General features: G+C 41.6%; 3 protein-coding genes across 3 annotated transcripts; 2 read left to right on the top strand and 1 right to left on the bottom strand.

Annotated features, from left to right (window-relative positions):
- Positions 1 to 92: 92 nt before the first annotated feature.
- On the top strand, positions 93 to 4,462 carry LOC118428014. The gene is made up of 8 exons (XM_035837979.1): positions 93 to 225; positions 768 to 938; positions 2,102 to 2,178; positions 2,641 to 2,713; positions 2,963 to 2,999; positions 3,356 to 3,517; positions 3,972 to 4,200; positions 4,441 to 4,462. Exons 1-8 carry the CDS (start codon positions 160 to 162, stop codon positions 4,460 to 4,462), a joined length of 837 nt encoding a protein of 278 aa, XP_035693872.1. The 5' UTR covers positions 93 to 159.
- Positions 4,463 to 4,498: 36 nt separating this feature from the next.
- LOC118427548 lies at positions 4,499 to 9,393 on the top strand. The gene is made up of 3 exons (XM_035837384.1): positions 4,499 to 4,628; positions 6,177 to 6,349; positions 6,674 to 9,393. Exons 1-3 carry the CDS (start codon positions 4,626 to 4,628, stop codon positions 6,897 to 6,899), a joined length of 402 nt encoding a protein of 133 aa, XP_035693277.1. The 5' UTR covers positions 4,499 to 4,625; the 3' UTR covers positions 6,900 to 9,393.
- A 1,693-nt stretch (positions 9,394 to 11,086) lies between these two features.
- LOC118428015 (vascular endothelial growth factor receptor 3-like) lies at positions 11,087 to 17,258 on the bottom strand. Its single transcript, XM_035837980.1, has 6 exons — positions 16,886 to 17,258; positions 15,785 to 15,924; positions 14,938 to 15,157; positions 13,979 to 14,263; positions 12,380 to 12,502; positions 11,087 to 11,637 (listed from the first exon to the last, which is right to left on the bottom strand). The coding sequence occupies exons 1-6, from the start codon at positions 16,950 to 16,952 to the stop codon at positions 11,087 to 11,089; spliced, it is 1,386 nt and encodes a 461-aa protein (XP_035693873.1). The 5' UTR covers positions 16,953 to 17,258.
- Between the last annotated feature and the right edge of the window lie 286 nt (positions 17,259 to 17,544).

A 17,544-nucleotide genomic window follows, 5' to 3' on the forward strand; every position in this document is an offset into this window, starting at 1 on the left:
TGAGGAAATAGGTGTAAAGTGCCTTTTCCAAGGGCACAACATTGGGGTCTGCCAGAGATTCGAACCCAGCACCTTTGGATTCTAGTTTGTGGAAGGTTTTCAGTTATCAGACCATGAAGCAATGCTACTACCTTTCCCCAGGGTAGGGACATCTCCCGTATGGGTCTAGTGAAGCTGGCAGAGCTGCTGTCTCAGGTCCCCTGGCCTTCAGGACATGACCCACCGGTGAGTTTTGACCACTCATCTTTCACATGAAACTGAATCTGAAGCTCTTTAGAGGTATCCAACTGGACTGCAGTCACTACTTTGTGGCTTTTGCTGCTTTCGGAATTGAATTGGTGTTATCCTTGACTTTTTATGGGAATATCATGCAAAACATACAGGTACACATGTATGACTTAGAAAAGACAACAAAACACACAAAGCTTATAAAGATTTGCTTTTATCAATTGAAGATATCATGTCAATCAAGCAAGAGTAGATTATACTGAAAAAAATATATCCAGAAACACAAACACACAGACACACACACTCTCATGTACACATAGACAGACGCACTGAAGAACAATACCTCCGTTTTTCTTGAAACGTTTGTACATGCACCATGCAGTCTTATCATTGAGTTCATGATTTTCTGATTAATTATACAAATAAATGAGGTTGAATAATGGTTTTTTAAATCATTACAAAGATACGATACACTACAAATGACAGCTTTTTGTATCAAGTTCTTGTTTCGTTCCATGAAATCTTGCTGTATGTTTTAGATGGTGTACCAGTCCCCCCATGTGGACTGTAGCAGCTCCCTCTGGCTGCACAGCCTGTACTGCAGCCTGACCGGCCAGCCGAAGGCCCTGTTTGCCAGAAGGGACGTCAGCGAGAGGGAAAACAGGTCCCTCAGGAAGGACCTGCTGCACCAACTTCTCAACCACATACAGGTAAAAACTAGCTTAATGTCTATCGAAAACTCTTAAATCAATACTGTCTACATTAGGGCTGGGTACCGGTACAGCGTACCAGTACAAAACCGGTTATTCTTATTGGACAGGTCCAGAAAAAACGACCTGAAAAAATTAGGTGGACCGGATGTTGGACCGATTAGAAAATTGACAGATTATTTGATCAGGCATTCACACGTTTTGGCGGAAGAAAATAACAAGAGCGAAGCAGATTAGAGTTTATAGTGTCATTTCTACAAAAGTTTTACAGTCAATCGTACGGGTGTAGTTAGCATTGTAGGATTTTAAAACGCCAGACTGAGTGTGAATCTGATACTCCACCAAACAGATTTCTTTGTATTGAAATGGACCATTGGTATGAGTCATACTGAATCAGGTCCAGGTTCAGATCCGGGATCCTCTGGACCTGAACCAGACCTGGACCTGAATTTTCTGTACCGGTACCCACCCCTAGTCTACATGAATGAGTCTGATATTCAATGAAGATGATGACCGTTAAAAGGCTGCAGTCTATAGGATGTAATGTTAAGCTTTTGTCCGCTGTTCATTGTGCTTGTCGGAAAGAGCTAGGGGAACTTCCGCAGCACAATGAACCTGCAAATACTGCACATTAGGGCTGGGTACCGGTACAGAAAATTCAGGTCCAGGTCCGGTTCAGGTCCAGAGCGGATCAGATCCGGACCTGAACCTGGACCTGATTCAGTATGACTCATACCAATGGTCCATTTCACTACAAAGAAATCTGTTTGGTGGAGTATTAGACTTACACTGGCGTTTTAAAATCCTACAACGCTAACTGCACCTGTACGATTGACTGTAAACCTTGGTAGAAATTACTATAAAGTCTACTTTACTTCACTCTTGTCATTTTCTTCCACCTGCATGCGCCAAAACGTGTGAATGCCTGATAAGATAATATGTTAATTTTCTAATCGGTCCAACATCCGGTTCACCTAATTTTTTCAGGTCCGGTTTTTCTGGACCCGTCCAAGAAGAAAAACCGGTATTGTACCGGTACGCTGTACCGATACCCAGCCCTACTGCACATAGTGTCTGTCTTCTCTATCACGACCAGTAGAAGACTAACTCTTTAGTGAGCTAAAACTGGATGAAGATCACTTTCCTTTTTCCTTTATTTCCAGGTGGTTCATCCATGGGCGGTTGATGCAGACGATGTCCCCAACTTAGCTGCCTCCTGTCAAGAAACCAACATGTCCTGGTATGGGCTCAACTTATATACTTTTCTATCCTGGGTGCCATCTAATGACTTCTGGGCTCCTTGCACTTGGTACCTTGGTAGTGAATGACTTACATTTGTAACTTGTTGGCAACAAGGCTAGTAATTTGCCAGTTAAAGCCTTACAAGTTGTGAGTTCAGCTATAATCCATGAAACAGGCTGTTTTTTAAACTTTTTCTTTTTTGATATGATGAAAAATGGGGGTAAAATCCTGCCAAGAAGATGTACATGTATATTACAAATGACCTATGTAATTAATTTTTGTATGTTTCTTATGATGACTGTGCAAGTGGAAATCTGTCCTTTTATACATTTTGTATGTCGCTGTATGTTTCCATGACCCTCGTGTGCAGATGTTGAGAGAGCTTCCATGTATAGAAAGCATTTAATGATTTTATTTCTAATAGGGGTAAAAGAAATAATTTCTCGTTATACATGTACAGGGAAGGCGACATGTGGAGTAACTTGTACAACACTAGGCAGGGCAGCAGAGAAAATGTGGCCTGGAATGCCAAGGTAATGTAGCTGTTTTTTGTAGGAATTCCTCTAAACTTTAACTAAGTGTTAACTTTACTACAATGTATGTGCCAATCCAAGGAACCAATTAGAAAGTAATTCTAGCATAAAAGTAATTCTAGCATAAAAGACTTACTGAATGCTGCAGTGAGATACACTCAAGTCTTCATCTGGTGATTGTAAGATAACCAACACTGAAATAGAAATACATTGTATCTTAGCAATTTTTCTTTGCTTTGTCCTTTTCAGGCTATTATGAGGACCTGTCACCTGTCTGCTGACAAAGGTAAGAAAATTTAAGAAACTATGTACTCTTGACAGTGTGACTATCTAACAAAGGTTTGTAAAGAATTTGAATCTCTAAGTCTCTATAGAACCACACCAAACATTTCCACTTTGGGGGCAAAATGCATAAACTGCTCTTCAGTTCAGTTCATCCTCTGACAGGTCTCACCAGGATCATCACAAATTCCTGTCTAGTATGACAGGATGAAGCTCTTTGACCTGAGTCCTGTGTCCTCCATAAGTAACTCCTGAGTGTCAAGGAAAGGCGACCACGCCTGCAATGCTCCTGAGGTTTCCATAGCTCTCCAAAGAAGGCTTTTTACAATTTTACTGTTTCTTCACATTCCTCGTTCCCAGATGGTCCGCAGTACGGTTGGCTGTTGCTAGGCAGCCACTCCATGACCCCAGAGTCCTGGGGAGAGGTCGTGTTAGGTCAAAGGCCAAACCATGACCCCTCCTATCGCCTGCACAGCTGGGAGCTCAGCGTACTCATACTGCCTCACTTAACTCACAACCAAGGTACGTCTGTTGTTACCTCCATGAACATGGAGGTATTGTTTTTGGTTTGTGTGGCTGTTTTTCTTGATGTGTGTCTGTAGTAGGTGTGGGGACAGGTACAGCGTACCAGTCCAAAATCTTCTTCTTTTTTTTAATGTTGGACTTGTTAAAAAAAACAGACCTGAAAAAAATCAGTGGCCGGATCTTGGAAAGATTTGAAAAACAACAGGTTATATTCGCAGACGTTCACACGTTTTGGGGCTTGCCGGATGGATAGATGGATGGATGGATGGATGGATGGGCTGTTGGACGAATGGACTGACTGATGGTCACATAGTCAGATGGACAGACAGATTGATTGCTAAACCCTGAAAATTCCAATCGCTTCTCGGATATTACTAAGCTATTTGCACCTGGTTTATTGATTTCTTGATCAATCAATTGATAACCCTGGGTACTCCCTCTCATCCTACAGGTGTGTCAAAGCTGTTCTCACCTGACCTGGGCAGGTGGGACCTCCCAGGTAGCCCCGCACACCTGCGCAGGTGTCCCCCTGGAGGGTTACCTGTGCCCACGCTCCTTAAGATGTCCCGTCAGGAGGAGAAGACGTTGTGGCACCTGGTGGGACAGGTGAAGGAGATACAGAGGAGTGGACTGAGTGTGCTGGTGCGCAAGGTGCCGTACGAGACAGAGACACTCTCCAGGTCAGTCAGAATCTTTATCAATTTATTTATAGACATATTTTAATATTTTAAGTATATTTTATATGATACATGCATGATATCTGTTAATATTTTTTAGCCAGTTGTGGACAATAGAATGTAATCTTTTGATGTCTTTTGTTATAATTTGATCCCTGCTGTGTCGAAAAGAGCTAGGGGAATTTCCATGGTACAATAAACCTGTTAGTTGCACATAGCATCTGTCTTCTCTGCCATGACCAGCGGAAGACTAGCTCTTCAATGAGTTAGACTGGATCGAGATCACTTTCCTTTATAACTTATTTAAATGTCTGTTTTTTAGGCTCCCGTTGGATGAGTGGCCCGGTCCACAAGTAGGGTATGAGGCCAGTCTTCATGTGAACGTGGCACTGCTCAGTGGACTGGACCACTTGCCAAAGAAAGGGTGGATGGTAGGTAACAATAATCAATATAATCAATGCATCTTTACCTTTGTTTGTTTATTCTTTATTTAACCAGGGTGAAAGCATATCGCCTGGCAGCATTTTTCAAAGCCCCCTGGGGGAGGATCCCGAACATAAGTCATACATAAAGTTAAGTCATACATAAAGTTTAGCCTTTATATGAAAACCCTGTACATGAACTTTAACTTTGATATAATTCGAGATAGAAAAGTTTGATTTGAGTGCATGCCTGTGCACGTTTATTTGTTAGGCTTGGTTTCCTCCCTGCAGTTCCGACATGTTCTGCCAGAGGAAGCACTGCCGTTTCTCTAGATAATATTGTGCAGTTTCCCTGTTCTTTCGGGTGAATCTGCTATCTTTGCCTTGTTGGATTGTTGTGGGATGAAGTCTGCCATCTCTGATAGCCTTGTTGTGTTGTGTTGTGAGGGGGTGAAGTCTGCCATCTCTGATCGCCTTGTTGTATTGTGTGAGGGGGTGAAGTCTGCCATCTCTGATCGCCTTGTTGTGTTGTGTGAGGGGGTGAAGTCTGCCATCTCTGATCGCCTTGTTGTGTTGTGTTGTGTTGTGTTGTGTGAGGGGGTGAAGTCTGCCATCTCTGATTGCCTTGTTGTGTTGTGTTGTGTGAGGAGGTGAAGTCTGCCATCTCTGATCGCCTTGTTGTGTTGTGTTGTGTGAGGGGGTGAAGTCTGCCATCTCTGATCGCCTTGTTGTGTTGTGTTGTGTGAGGGGGTGAAGTCTGCCATCTCTGATCACCTTGTTGTGTTGCGTTGTGTTGTGTTGTGTGAGGGGGTGAAGTCTGCCATCTCTGATCGCCTTGTTGTGTTGTGTTGCGTGAGGGGGTGAAGTCTGCCATCTCTGATCGCCTTGTTGTGTTGTGTGAGGGGGTGAAGTCTGCCATCTCTGACCACCTTGTTGTGTTGCGTTGTGTTGTGTTGTGTGAGGGGGTGAAGTCTGCCATCTCTGATCGCCTTGTTGTGTTGCGTGAGGGGGTGAAGTCTGCCATCTCTGATTGCCTTGTTTTGTTGTGCTGTGTTGTTTTGTGTGAGGGGGTGAAGTCTGCCATCTCTGACCACCTTGTTGTGTTGTGTGAGGGGGTGAAGTCTGCCATCTCTGATCGCCTTGTTGTGTTGTGTTTTGTGAGGGGGTGAAGTCTGCCATCTCTGATTGCCTTGTTGTGTTGCGTTGTGTGAGGGGGTGAAGTCTGCCATCTCTGATCGCCTTGTTGTGTTGTGTTGTGTGAGGGGGTGAAGTCTGCCATCTCTGATCGCCTTGTTGTGTTGTGTTGTGTGAGGGGGTGAAGTCTGCCATCTCTGACCGCCTTGTTGTGTTGTGTTGTGTGAGGGGGTGAAGTCTGCCATCTCTGACCGCCTTGTTGTGTTGTGTGAAGGGGTGAAGTCTGCCATCTCTGATCGCCTTGTTGTTGCAGATGGATGTGGTAGCATGTTTAAGACAGACCAATGATGAACGGCAGCCTTACCTATGTGTTGTGTGAGGGGGTGAAGTCTGCCATCTCTGATGGCCTTGTTGTTGCTGCAGGTGGACGTGGTGGCTTTCTTAAGACAGACCAATGATAAATGGCAGCCTTATTACCTGTGTATTGTGGGAGTCCTACACACCTGGAAGGAGGAGGATCCGCCAGGCAAACACTGTAACATCCCCGACTGTGTCCAGCATGGGCCGAAACACCCGCAGTTTGCTGGGCTGGAGAGGTACTGTTGTCATTGTTTCGTGTTTGTGTGTGGCACTGTACATGTGTGTGTGCATATGTGTGTTTGTTCGTGTGTCTGCATGTGTCTGTGTGTGTGCCAACATTGTGTGTGTGCCTACGTGTGTGTGTGCATGTGTGTAAATAAATACAATGTATACTTGTGTTCACATGTGTGTCTGTGTGTTTACATGTGTGTTTGACTTTAAGCATGTGCATGTGTACATGTGTATGCTTCTATGCAGCAGTTGTATGTATGTTTTAAACAATTACAGATGCTATCTACACTGTACAGTCTCACACCACTGTTTCCCAACCCACTTCTCAGGCACCCCAACGAGTTCAAAGTGGTTGGCTTGGACCTGAATCCCAAGGAACCCCTGCTTGAGACCTACCCTGACCCCAAACCTCCTCCCGGTCGAGATCGTCTGATTGGTCGACTTCAGAGACTCCACGCGACCACAAACGTTGCGCCCAGTGGCCCCGGAGGAAAGCGCGACTATGATCTTCAGTTGGAGGCTGTCTGGCAGAGATACTTCACTGGGCTGACTTAAACACACAACAGTTATGTCAAACAATAGCATAGAAAGCTATAGAATGACAAACTTTGTTTCTATAGCTTTAGTGCCATCTACTTGTTGTTTGAACACATGTATTAGAGATTTAAGTGGGAGGCAAGCACGACTATGATCTGCAGTTGGAGGCAGTCTGGCAGAGATACTTCACTGGGCTGACTTGAACACACAACCGTATATCGAACTAAAAGATATGTATGCTAATACAACATTTATGCTATAACTAAGACTATAGGCCGGCAGCTATTACCAATTTGCAGGGGTCAGAAAATAGCAGCTCTTGTGAATTAGGAGAAACTTTGTTCTTTAAAGAGAAAAGGCCCAAATCACTGTAGAGTAGAAATCTATGAACTTTGTTTCTATACCAGGTCCTTTAGTACATTGTACTTTTAAAAGTGTAGTTTTTTGTTTGGATACGTGTATTAGAAGTTTAAGTGATGCAAGTTTCAGACCCAGGAATCAAGTATAACTATACAGTCTGCAGTTGGAGGCTTCACTGGACTGTAACCAGAGTATCAGTCGACTTGGACACACAACCGTCCATTTTTTGTATGCCTTGGCCAGTAGCTATTTATCATTTGTAGGGGTTACAAAATACCTGTAACTGCTTTTGAATGTGAATAGGGAAAGATTAAAACAACCTAGAGTAGAAATCTATGATCCATAGTATGAACTTGGTTTCTATAGCTTTAGTACAAATTTGTACATGTACTTCTTTTTGTTTGGATATTACAAGTTTAAGTGATACAAGTTTCAGACCCGGGAACCATCAAGAACAACTAAGGTCTGAAATTGGAGGCACTCTGGCAGGGGTACTTCACTGGACTGTTAGTGTCAAGAGAGCAACAGTCGACTTGGACACACAACGATGTGTCTTACAAAAAGCTCATGCAATAATATGCTAAATAGATTTGGCCGGCAGCTATTATTGTTCGCAGGGGGTCAAAAAAATAACAGCTCTTATGAAGTAAGAGCAACTTTGTTTTGTTTTGAAAAGAAAGGCCAAACTTACTGAAGAGTATGCTAACAGACTTGGCTGGCCGCTATTTATGATTTTGCAGGGGTCACAAAATAATTGCTTGTGAATCAGGAGCAACATTTTCTTTTTAAGACATGCCAGAATTAGTGCAGGTCGAAACATCTATGAACTTGGTTTTCTTAAGTTTTCTTAGTTTTGAAGTTTTTTTGTTTGTTTTGATATTACATCAGAACTGAAGTTTCATGAACTTATATAGAAAAGGACTATGTAGTAGTACATATATGTAGTAGAAGTAGTTAATAGATTTTGTACGAATCTTTCAACACATATAAGTTACTAAAAAAAGTATATTTTTGTGGTACAGATGAAATATATAGAGCTAGCCCTTTTGAAACTAGATCCATTCATACATAAGTTTTGTTAAGCACTATCCACCTTTTCTTTCCATCATGGAAGACCATCTGTGTTGGTAGTAAATTATGATTCATAGTACAATGCTAAAGTTTCTTGCATCACAAAAGTACACACGGATCAAATTTTCAACAACCCCAGTCTTCTTCTTCAGGATCAATACTGATGATCATGAAGGCAATCATCAGTATTAACCCTGAAGAAGGCGACAATGGTCGTTGAAAATTTGATCCGTGTAATTTTGTGATGGAAGAAAGTTAGCATTGTACTATACTTTTCTTTCCACATGTTGCACAATTTTCTTCAAACAACCCTCTCTTGAGTTTTTGGATGCTACAATCCAAAATAAAAGACAACATATTACATCTGTTTACTGTGTCTTAGTTTTATTGTCACCAAAATGCGCTTACACTGACAGCAAAGAATGGGCAGAGTATCTAGTTTCCACAGTTTTTGAGCTTATCTACATTGTATAGCTACAGAAAGTCATGCCAAAAATACAGTATTTGCACCATCAAATTATTCACATCTTGCATATAATTTTTGTCCTCAGGACAAATTGCACAAGGAGCCATTCAATGGCATCAAACAGACATAACTGCTGTAAATGTTAAACATCAATAATTCAGCAGCACTTTTCACTTTGGACATTTGATAGATTACCTATATAAAGACACTGCCCGTATGTACAACTTACTGCATAGAGAAAATATAATGGCTGCAATGTCCTTTAGCTGCAATGTCCAGCATTTTCCTTAGCCTGATTAAATCTCGCTTATAGCAGCCCGCCAAACATCCGCCGGCCCCCTAGGGGAGGGGCCAGTTACAGCCCTGGACAGCGGAGTTTGTGTTACACAGACTACATTTTCCTGTGGGCCTTGCTTTCCTAGTTACCACAAGGAGTTTGCAATACATTTAATTGTATCCTCCTTGGTAATAACAAACAATGTATTTATACAACATGCATCCACTAACAGTGAATTCTAGTAATTGCCACCAATCAAGACATTTTGCCATCAAAAAGACGCCTAACAGTTAACTCTACCGTCAGCGCCCAACCCAACACTCATCCAACCCTACTCTGCTAATAGAAATTTTGCTTAAGTGGTTTATCTACACACCAATCACTAGTATACAGTGATGGTCAATCCTCTGATGGCAAATTGTCTTGATACCCCAACTCTGGTTCCCTTATATCTAACGATTTCTCAAGACAAAGGTCCGTGCATAGAACATAAAAAATGTATGTACAAAGGACCTTGAAGTTCATATTTTACAGTTGAGAAGAGGCCTGCTTGCAACATATATAACTAGAGTTCGGCGACCTCATACCTCCATGAAATATTCAAGCTTTTGTAAATTTTATGCAACAGACTTGCACATTTTCATGATTCATGCATGGTGATATTCATCACTGACTAACATACACGTCAAGTATGAAATTCCTATCATTCATCATTGAGCAACTATCATTGCAATTTTCGCATATATTATGCAAATCAGTTCCTAATTAGCATATTTGGCATCTGCTTATGTTCCATCTATCATAATGTACATTTGTTACATTTATTGAAGTCAGGTTATTGAAATAATGGAATTATAGAATTTCCTCATTAATTATGCAAATAATGTCCTCATTTGCATAAAACGTATATCATTATGAACATATTTGCCTAAGCTACCTGCATGCCTAAAATGATGGAAATCCATCTTTCCTCTCTGCAGTTATCTTCTTTGCAATGTCTTGACAAAAATACCCCTGCAGTTCCAAAATTAGATGTTAGGGGGCTGAAACTTGGCCCACCATGTCATGACACTAAAAGCTGTCTACCACCTAATTGTCAAGATCATATCATTTCTGGAACAGGAGATACATTGAAAAAACTGCTATGATAGAATAATCTCATTAATTATGCAAATGTACTCAAATTTTCCATAATTAGTATTTCATCTTGTACAACATTGTCTAAGGTACCTACATACCAAAAATCGTGAAAATCTGTTGTTCCCTTCTTGAGTTATCTGCTTCAGAAGTTTTTGACAAAAATGCCCCTGCTATCCCCAAACTAGACGCTAGGGGGCCCAAACTTATGTCACTTATTCCTGAGCACAAGAGCTATCTAACACCCAAAAATTGGGACCATAGCTTGTTCAGAACACGAGATAGCAAAACCGGAAGTTGCGCTGCAGTACCAAGGATAGCCGCTAGGGGGCCCAAAATCTAATCACTTCCAGCTTTCATCACACCCTGCCAACGCACCAAGTATGAAACCAATCCATCGTGCCGTTCTTGAGTTATCTTGTTGACAGACAGACAGACACACACACACACAAACGCAGGGTAAAATATAACCTCCATGACATTTCATGGAGGTAATAACTTTTACATGTCAAATTGGGTCCTGCAAGTTCCTTTGGGAAGCCATTGAAAATGCATAGAAAAGGAGGAGAGTCGTTTTTATCCTCCACTTTCCTTAACATAATTTGTAATTGGACCAAAGTCAATGCCTTGCAAAATCAGTCATTGGTTGAATTTATGGTACATCAGCATACCATGTTTTTTACTAAGTAACATTTTTCTGAATTCACTGCAATGCATCGAGAGTGCCCAGAATTTTGAGTACAGTTAAACCTTTCCCAGTCATCACTTCTGCCTACAACGACTTTTCAGTGGTCCCTTATATGATTTTTGTTTCCCATTGACTCAAGCAATGAGTCCCATCAGGTTTAACTTGCAGTAAATTGAAATACCCATGCAGACCCTCGCATTATCACATCAAACCACACTTATTCTGTCCTCGATGGACTCTTCAGAAGACGCAGATGACGGCCTGGCCGATTCGTAGTCACTGTCTTTCGACAGACTTCTCTGCAATCTCTCGAAAAACTTCGGCTCCTCAGCATCCAGAGCCACAGTGTCTTTCAGCTCCACTGGTAACTGGCTTCTTTTGCAGCCATTCAGCAATACAGGAATCACTTGTCCCGTAAAGTTTCTATCAAGTTTTTCTGCCACCGCAGTCTGGTAGCCTTTTCTGAACCAGTGGAACCAGTCATCGTCAACTGCTGACGGGGAAAAGACTACTATGACGTTTCTACTATTTGCTATACCGACGCTTAGATACTGAAACACACTGCCACCGCCTACTTCGTCTCTGAAGTTGAAGTAGCCTTTTCGTCCCGTTTTTTCCAGTTTGTTTACGATGTCCGTCTTGGTCCAGGATTTGTCTTTCTCACAGCAGAGAGCACTGAAGTCGTATTCTTTTGATAAGTTGTCAACACTTTCACTCGCGTCTCCTTCTTCCATATCACTTTCACTGTTAAGTGGGCCTGGAAGAGGGAAAATGAGGACTTTGTTTAACAAATATTGAAATGATACAAACTGGTACCAAACAAACATTAAAGGCAATATTTATTCATTATTTTGTTAACTTCTTCTTGGGTACAATATTTTAGTCCTTTTGTGTGAGAAAAACATACGAATAATCAAGGTGGTTGAAAAGAGCTCCTTGGAATAATAAAGGCTAACTTGCATAACAGAATATTATAAACATGGTGATGCAAAACCATTAACACCAAGGACATAGTAATCACAATAAAACAATGAGAAATCCACCCATTAAAAAACACAAAAACTGTAAAATCATGTGTGCCAAAAAATGACATGCTGAGGTGAGCATTATGAAACCCTGTATACATACTCATAAACATAGGTGATGCCTTTCCAGCTGCTGGTAAATTGAAAATCTTTGAAGGGTTCAGGTTTTAAAAAAATCGAACTATATTTCTCGGTTAACTGGACTTGAACAGTATATACAATTCTTGTCTGAGAACTGTAACATGCAAACTTGAAGAAAATTTATCAAAGTATAACTGTTGAAAAAAATTGCGTACAAAATGGTACACATCGAAATGTGGTAATTGTGACAGACTGTTTCAAACAACACTGCATATGAAATGAAACAACACCCAGTTTTGTTTTTCCCTAAAAAGGTGATCTTTTCAGCTGATCTTCACAGTACCTTAAACTAGAAAACCACATAAGTACACTTGTATGTAAGGAAGAACTTACAATGTTTCCACTGCCGTCTTCTGCGGTAGATGAAGACAGTGACAGGAACACTGACAACAATGAACACAAACACAAAGGATCCTGCTGCAATTACAATGCTCCACAGCTCTGGGAATCCTCCATCTAAAACAGAAGGGGAAAACATTTATTAAAGTTAATTCAATTGTAAGGTGGTCTTGTGGCTATGAGTGGTGTTGACTTGGAATCCAAAGGTTTGGGGTTCAAATCCCTAGCAGGCTTCAATGTTGTACCCTTGGGAAAGGCATTTAACTTATTTTCTTCACTTAAAGCCCCGGTCACAAAGCGCGTACGATTCCTTGCGATTCCTTCCGATGCGCAGGATAATCGCAGTGCGACGTAAGTCGGAAGAAAATCGGAAGCAATGGTTTAAGTATATAAAGCCGTGGTCACAAAGCGCGTAGTGGATCGTACGATGAGGTCATAAGAGCGTGCCTGCGTCAATCGCAGTGGATCATAGTAAATCGGGGAGCGTCGTATGGCGAAAAATAGAGCTGAAATGGATTTTGAACATGTTCAAAATTTCGCTATCGTCGTAAGATTTTATTTGCCCCCATAGCAGAGTTCATTACGGCAATTTTTGTCTACTGATGAGGTTATAGATTTATGATTTTTTAGCATGTTGTGATGGTTTCAGTTTTCCCTGATATTGTCGATATTGACGAAAAGGGGAAATATATCAGTCGCAACTGCCACAGTCGCAACCAGAGAACAGCGCGCCACGCACAGGTGATGCAGACAAATTGTTTGATCGCTTCATGCACGTGAGTTTATAATTAGATCAAATCTCAGCTCTCGTCGGTCTTGGGTCAGTTTACCATAATCGTAATAACCATGGGGACAACTCGAACATAAAGGCAGGCTCTATGAGTCGGAAATATATATGATATAATTCTTATCATTTGATTTTTGTATGATGGCATCTTTTTGTTGATAGCATATCATGATCATGACGATCTTCGAAAGAGCCTGACACGTAGAGCCGGCAAGCAGACCGAGATAACCATACCAGTACTCACGCTTGATTTGAACTTTTGCTTGTAATACTCTTGTTGTCATGGTCTTTTTAAATTTATTTTTACAGTTAAAGATATTATAGGAAGGTATTAAACAGCTATGTCCACATTTTGTTGGTTAAAGAAGCACAAAAGCGGTCAGACGGCTATACAGAAGAGACACAAGTGAAAAATCGTGCGACGCTGGAAAAATTTTGAACACCATCCGATGCGTTGCGATGGCTTGCGATGCTTACGATTTTCTTGCGATGTACTGCGCTCATCGTACGATATGCGGAATAGTCCATCGCAAGGAATCGTACGCGCTTTGTGACCGGGGCTTTACTCGCTTTTTCATATAAATGCACAGCTAGAATAAACCTGTTCTCCAACTAGATCTCTTTTACATATTAATTCATAGCTAGGATATAAAAACCAGATCTCTCCAGTGTCACTGATGACAGGATAGTGTCTGAAACATCTGACCATTTCCAAAATCATATCCAGTTGCTTAATGAGTAACTTCTTTCTGGCACATCTTATTATCTGGATGTCTAACCTTCATTGATGTAATGAAGTATCCTACCTGGGGGTTTGGCTGTTAACTGCAGCTGCAGCGAATGTTTCTCTCCCAAAACGTTCCACGCAACACAGCCATACAATCCCTCGTCTGATTGGCTGAACTTTCTGATGGTCATGTGATCTGTTGCAGTACTGTGATTGGTGGGTAGAACCTTCCCGTCCTTGGTCCAGTTGAAGAGAGGATGGGGATAGGCTAGGGTCTCACACCAGAGTGTTACGTTCGCTTCAAGGTCAACGGAGTTGGGGTCGGGCGTGTCTGATGTGATGTTGGGGGTTTCCAGCTGGGGCTCTGAAAGGGGAATTAAGTCAGTGTACAAAATACTTTTCTGAGCCAGGTTGCACACTGTGCAACCTGGGGCAAAAACTAGGTTGCACAACTGAATTTCAAGTTGCACCACCTACAATTCACTAATTTCTGAAAAAAAGGAACAATACATACATGTTTGGCTGATTTGAAACAGAGCTCTGTCCATTTATTTCTTCCAAGTAAATTGAGAACAAAATCGAGTTCTGAGGCTCAAAATCTAAGTTGCACCCTGTGCAACCTGAGTTCAGAAGTAAGTTACACCAAGCAAAAAGTGGTTGCAATATGCAAGTGTGCAAGTGGGTATTTTGCACGCTGATCAAGTATCAGTAAACTTCTTGTCTTGACCCATAGGGTTATCAGAGTTTATCAGAGTCAGCAAAAAAGAAGTATTCAAAGTATCATCTGGCATAACTTACCCAAATTTAAGGTATTTTCCTATCTTTCATGCAGGAAGAGTATATGATACTGATGAATGTAAAAATAGAATCTTAAACTAGTTTACTGGGCACTTTTACTGTCCCATAACTGGACTTCTATAAGGAGAAGTTGTGCAAAAATCCTGTGCATTACCCAAAACTACATTTGTACATAGTTCTAACTATACACAAGATAGTTCAAGGGTCAGAGTTCAGAGGTCAAAGTTGAAGCACGCATACCTGCCACCATGACGTGAACGCCTGTCGCGTTTCCCCGGATGAGATTCCCTGTGGACTTGGCCTGGCAGATGAACGTGCCGCTGTCGTGAGGCCGTACGTTCGACAGGGTGTAACTCGAGCTGTAGTTGAAGGCGTTCTTGGCGCTGTAGGTGAATCTACCCAGGCGGACGGACCCCGTGGTGTTGTCCTTGAACCATCCCATCCATATCGAGCCTGCTGCCTACAAAATGGGTGGGACAAAAAAGTTCAAACATCTAAATGATAATAGAATTTCAAAGTTTATTTGCAAGTTCATGCCGTAGGCTAATTGCAAGTACATGGTAGAAACAAGATTGGGAATATCCATGTAACAATGAACTGTGATAAATATTGTACTACTAAGAGACTACTTGAACACTTTATTGTTGACTATATCTAGATAGGTTGAGTTTGACTTCTTTTTTGGAAGCAGAGGAAGACAAAGAGCCCCACTTTTTCTACAATTTGTGGGTTTTGCATATAGATATATATTGTTAGTCCCATGGCATTTTTAAGGCCATAGAGGCAGTGAGTTGTTATCCACTGAGTCTACGGCATGATATTGGAAGGTGGAGCCCAACCCTCTCCTTCTACCGCCTTTTACCTCTACAATCAAAGTCAGGTATCCATATTTATACCTGGTTGGAGTGACGAAAGTCGTGTTAAGTGTATTATGTGCCTTTCCCAAGGGACATCACAGGATTTGAACCCATGTCCTTTGGGTTCTGGGCAAACCATCATGCAGTTATGCTGCACAACCTAACGATATATAAGAAAGATAAATATAATGCTAGTCCTTTGATATACTAGATAGCCGTTTTTTCCTTACATTCAGTCCCAGGTGCTGTTCTGCCACACAGGTGAGGGTGACGTTGTCTCCGGGCAGCAGCTCCAGCGACAGTTGCCGTGGCGACGACACGTACGGCTTGAGAACCTCGCAGTACCGAAGCCCGCTGTCACTGCAGGGGTCTGCGGGAACATAGACGAACAGAGCTGTCAAACTTTGAGTTACTACGCAACAACCATTTATTACATAGTATACTACTATTACTAGTAACTATGTGTACAAAATGTACATTGTTAACGTTATATGTAATATAAGTAGACTTGCCATACTCGATTATGAGTGGCTGTCCATCAACGCAGCTTTACTGAGATACAACCTTTTACTTTATGTAGCAGTTGTCACTTGTAAGTTGTACTTTGTACAGGTGTGACTGTTTTCTAAGTTTATTTTGCATGATGGGAGAAATCTTAAATTAGCCATATCTGTATCTGTATCTGTACAGATACACTACACTACAGATACAGATACAAAATTTCCTTGGGGGCATGCTGGCCCTGATGCCGAGGAGTTGGCCTGTGTAGGCCCTGAAAAGTTTGGCATTCCGCCTGCTATTTTTATATGTTACAACAAGGAGGTTGAAAAGAGGAACCTCCTTGGTTATACAATAACTTTCTTTCTACTGGGGGTCTGCAGACTGCTATGTCTACACCTTATATCTAATGTTGACCTATAAACCTTCCTGTCACAGTTAAATATACCCGGAAACATGCAAGTCATTCCTAGCTATCACCGGATACAGGTTGTTCCTGTACCAGTGTTTACATATCTTTGGTCAGACACTACAAGTTCTTTTGTTGTTGTTGTTGTTGTTGTCCTCATTTAACGTCTATTATTTCGCTAGACGTGGCCTCTTGGTGCTGAGTAACGCATGGTTCGCTTTTGAGTTAAGAGTCTCTCTTGGTATTTAACTCTTGGTTCCTTGTGCTTGAGAGTTGCTGGAGGAGTTTCTAGGAGAGTACGTCGAAACGGTGTGTACTCTCAATGTAATGGTTCACACCCCCCCCCCCTCGGCCCCCTCAGTTCAACTCCAATAAAACAAGAAAATCTACGCATAAAAGCCATGACAACACTCTGTTTACCTACCTGCTAGACTTGTGCAACACAAGTTGGCTAAAATCACCACAAGGAACCACAGAAAGCGGAGAAACATCGCTGTTTAGTTCTTGTTGGAAGCAAACATGACAAGATGGCGGGGGTCCAGGTAGGGTGGTAAAAACAACTCCACATTCGAGTCCCTAAAATCTGGCTCCAATTCCTCCTTTTTCGCGCAAAATCTTGAACCACTACATCAGGAACGTGCTTAAGTTGCTGCTTGAGAAATTCTAAGGTCCATAGATTCGTGACAAGCTCAGATTACGGCTTAAACTTGAACGTAATCCGATCCTACAAGGTGATCAGCACAGCAGGGACATCTTGGAAACCGTCGGGCTGTACCATTTTGCTGATAGGGGAATTGCATAGCATTATTTAGTCTCCTTTTTTAGAACAGCAAAACAAAATAGATTTTAGATTAGGAAAGTAAAAGACTTAAATGTAACATGTACTTCTTATACTTGGGTTTGTTCATAGACTTGTAAATAATTTATGTTGAAAAATCACAACAATTACTATACCCCCATTCACGTTCTGCTTGATTGTACTAGTCCACTTTGTCTTGTGACACAGTGTAGCAGCGCCATTTAGCGGAATTTTTATGCAAAGCAAGGGGAATACAGGTGGCTGGACAAAGATATGCATATGCA

The sequence above is a fragment of the Branchiostoma floridae genome, chromosome 12 (genome assembly GCF_000003815.2).
Source record: "Branchiostoma floridae strain S238N-H82 chromosome 12, Bfl_VNyyK, whole genome shotgun sequence".
Taxonomy (NCBI): Eukaryota; Metazoa; Chordata; class Leptocardii; order Amphioxiformes; family Branchiostomatidae; genus Branchiostoma; species Branchiostoma floridae.

Bases quoted from the DNA above. Each gene is read 5' to 3' on its own strand.
- LOC118427548 (XM_035837384.1), top strand. The intron at 6,350-6,673 runs GTACTGTTGTCA...CCCACTTCTCAG, and splicing joins CAGTTTGCTGGGCTGGAGAG to GCACCCCAACGAGTTCAAAG.
- LOC118428014 (XM_035837979.1), top strand. From the start codon at position 160: ATGGGTCTAGTGAAGCTGGCAGAGCTGCTGTCTCAGGTCCCCTGGCCT. The intron at 939-2,101 runs GTAAAAACTAGC...CTTTATTTCCAG, and splicing joins AACTTCTCAACCACATACAG to GTGGTTCATCCATGGGCGGT. The intron at 2,714-2,962 runs GTAATGTAGCTG...TGTCCTTTTCAG, and splicing joins ATGTGGCCTGGAATGCCAAG to GCTATTATGAGGACCTGTCA.
- LOC118428015 (XM_035837980.1), bottom strand. From the start codon at position 16,952: ATGTTTCTCCGCTTTCTGTGGTTCCTTGTGGTGATTTTAGCCAACTTG. The intron at 14,264-14,937 runs GTATGCGTGCTT...TTCCCCTTTCAG, and splicing joins CGTTCACGTCATGGTGGCAG to AGCCCCAGCTGGAAACCCCC. The intron at 12,503-13,978 runs GTAGGATACTTC...CTTCTGTTTTAG, and splicing joins GTTAACAGCCAAACCCCCAG to ATGGAGGATTCCCAGAGCTG.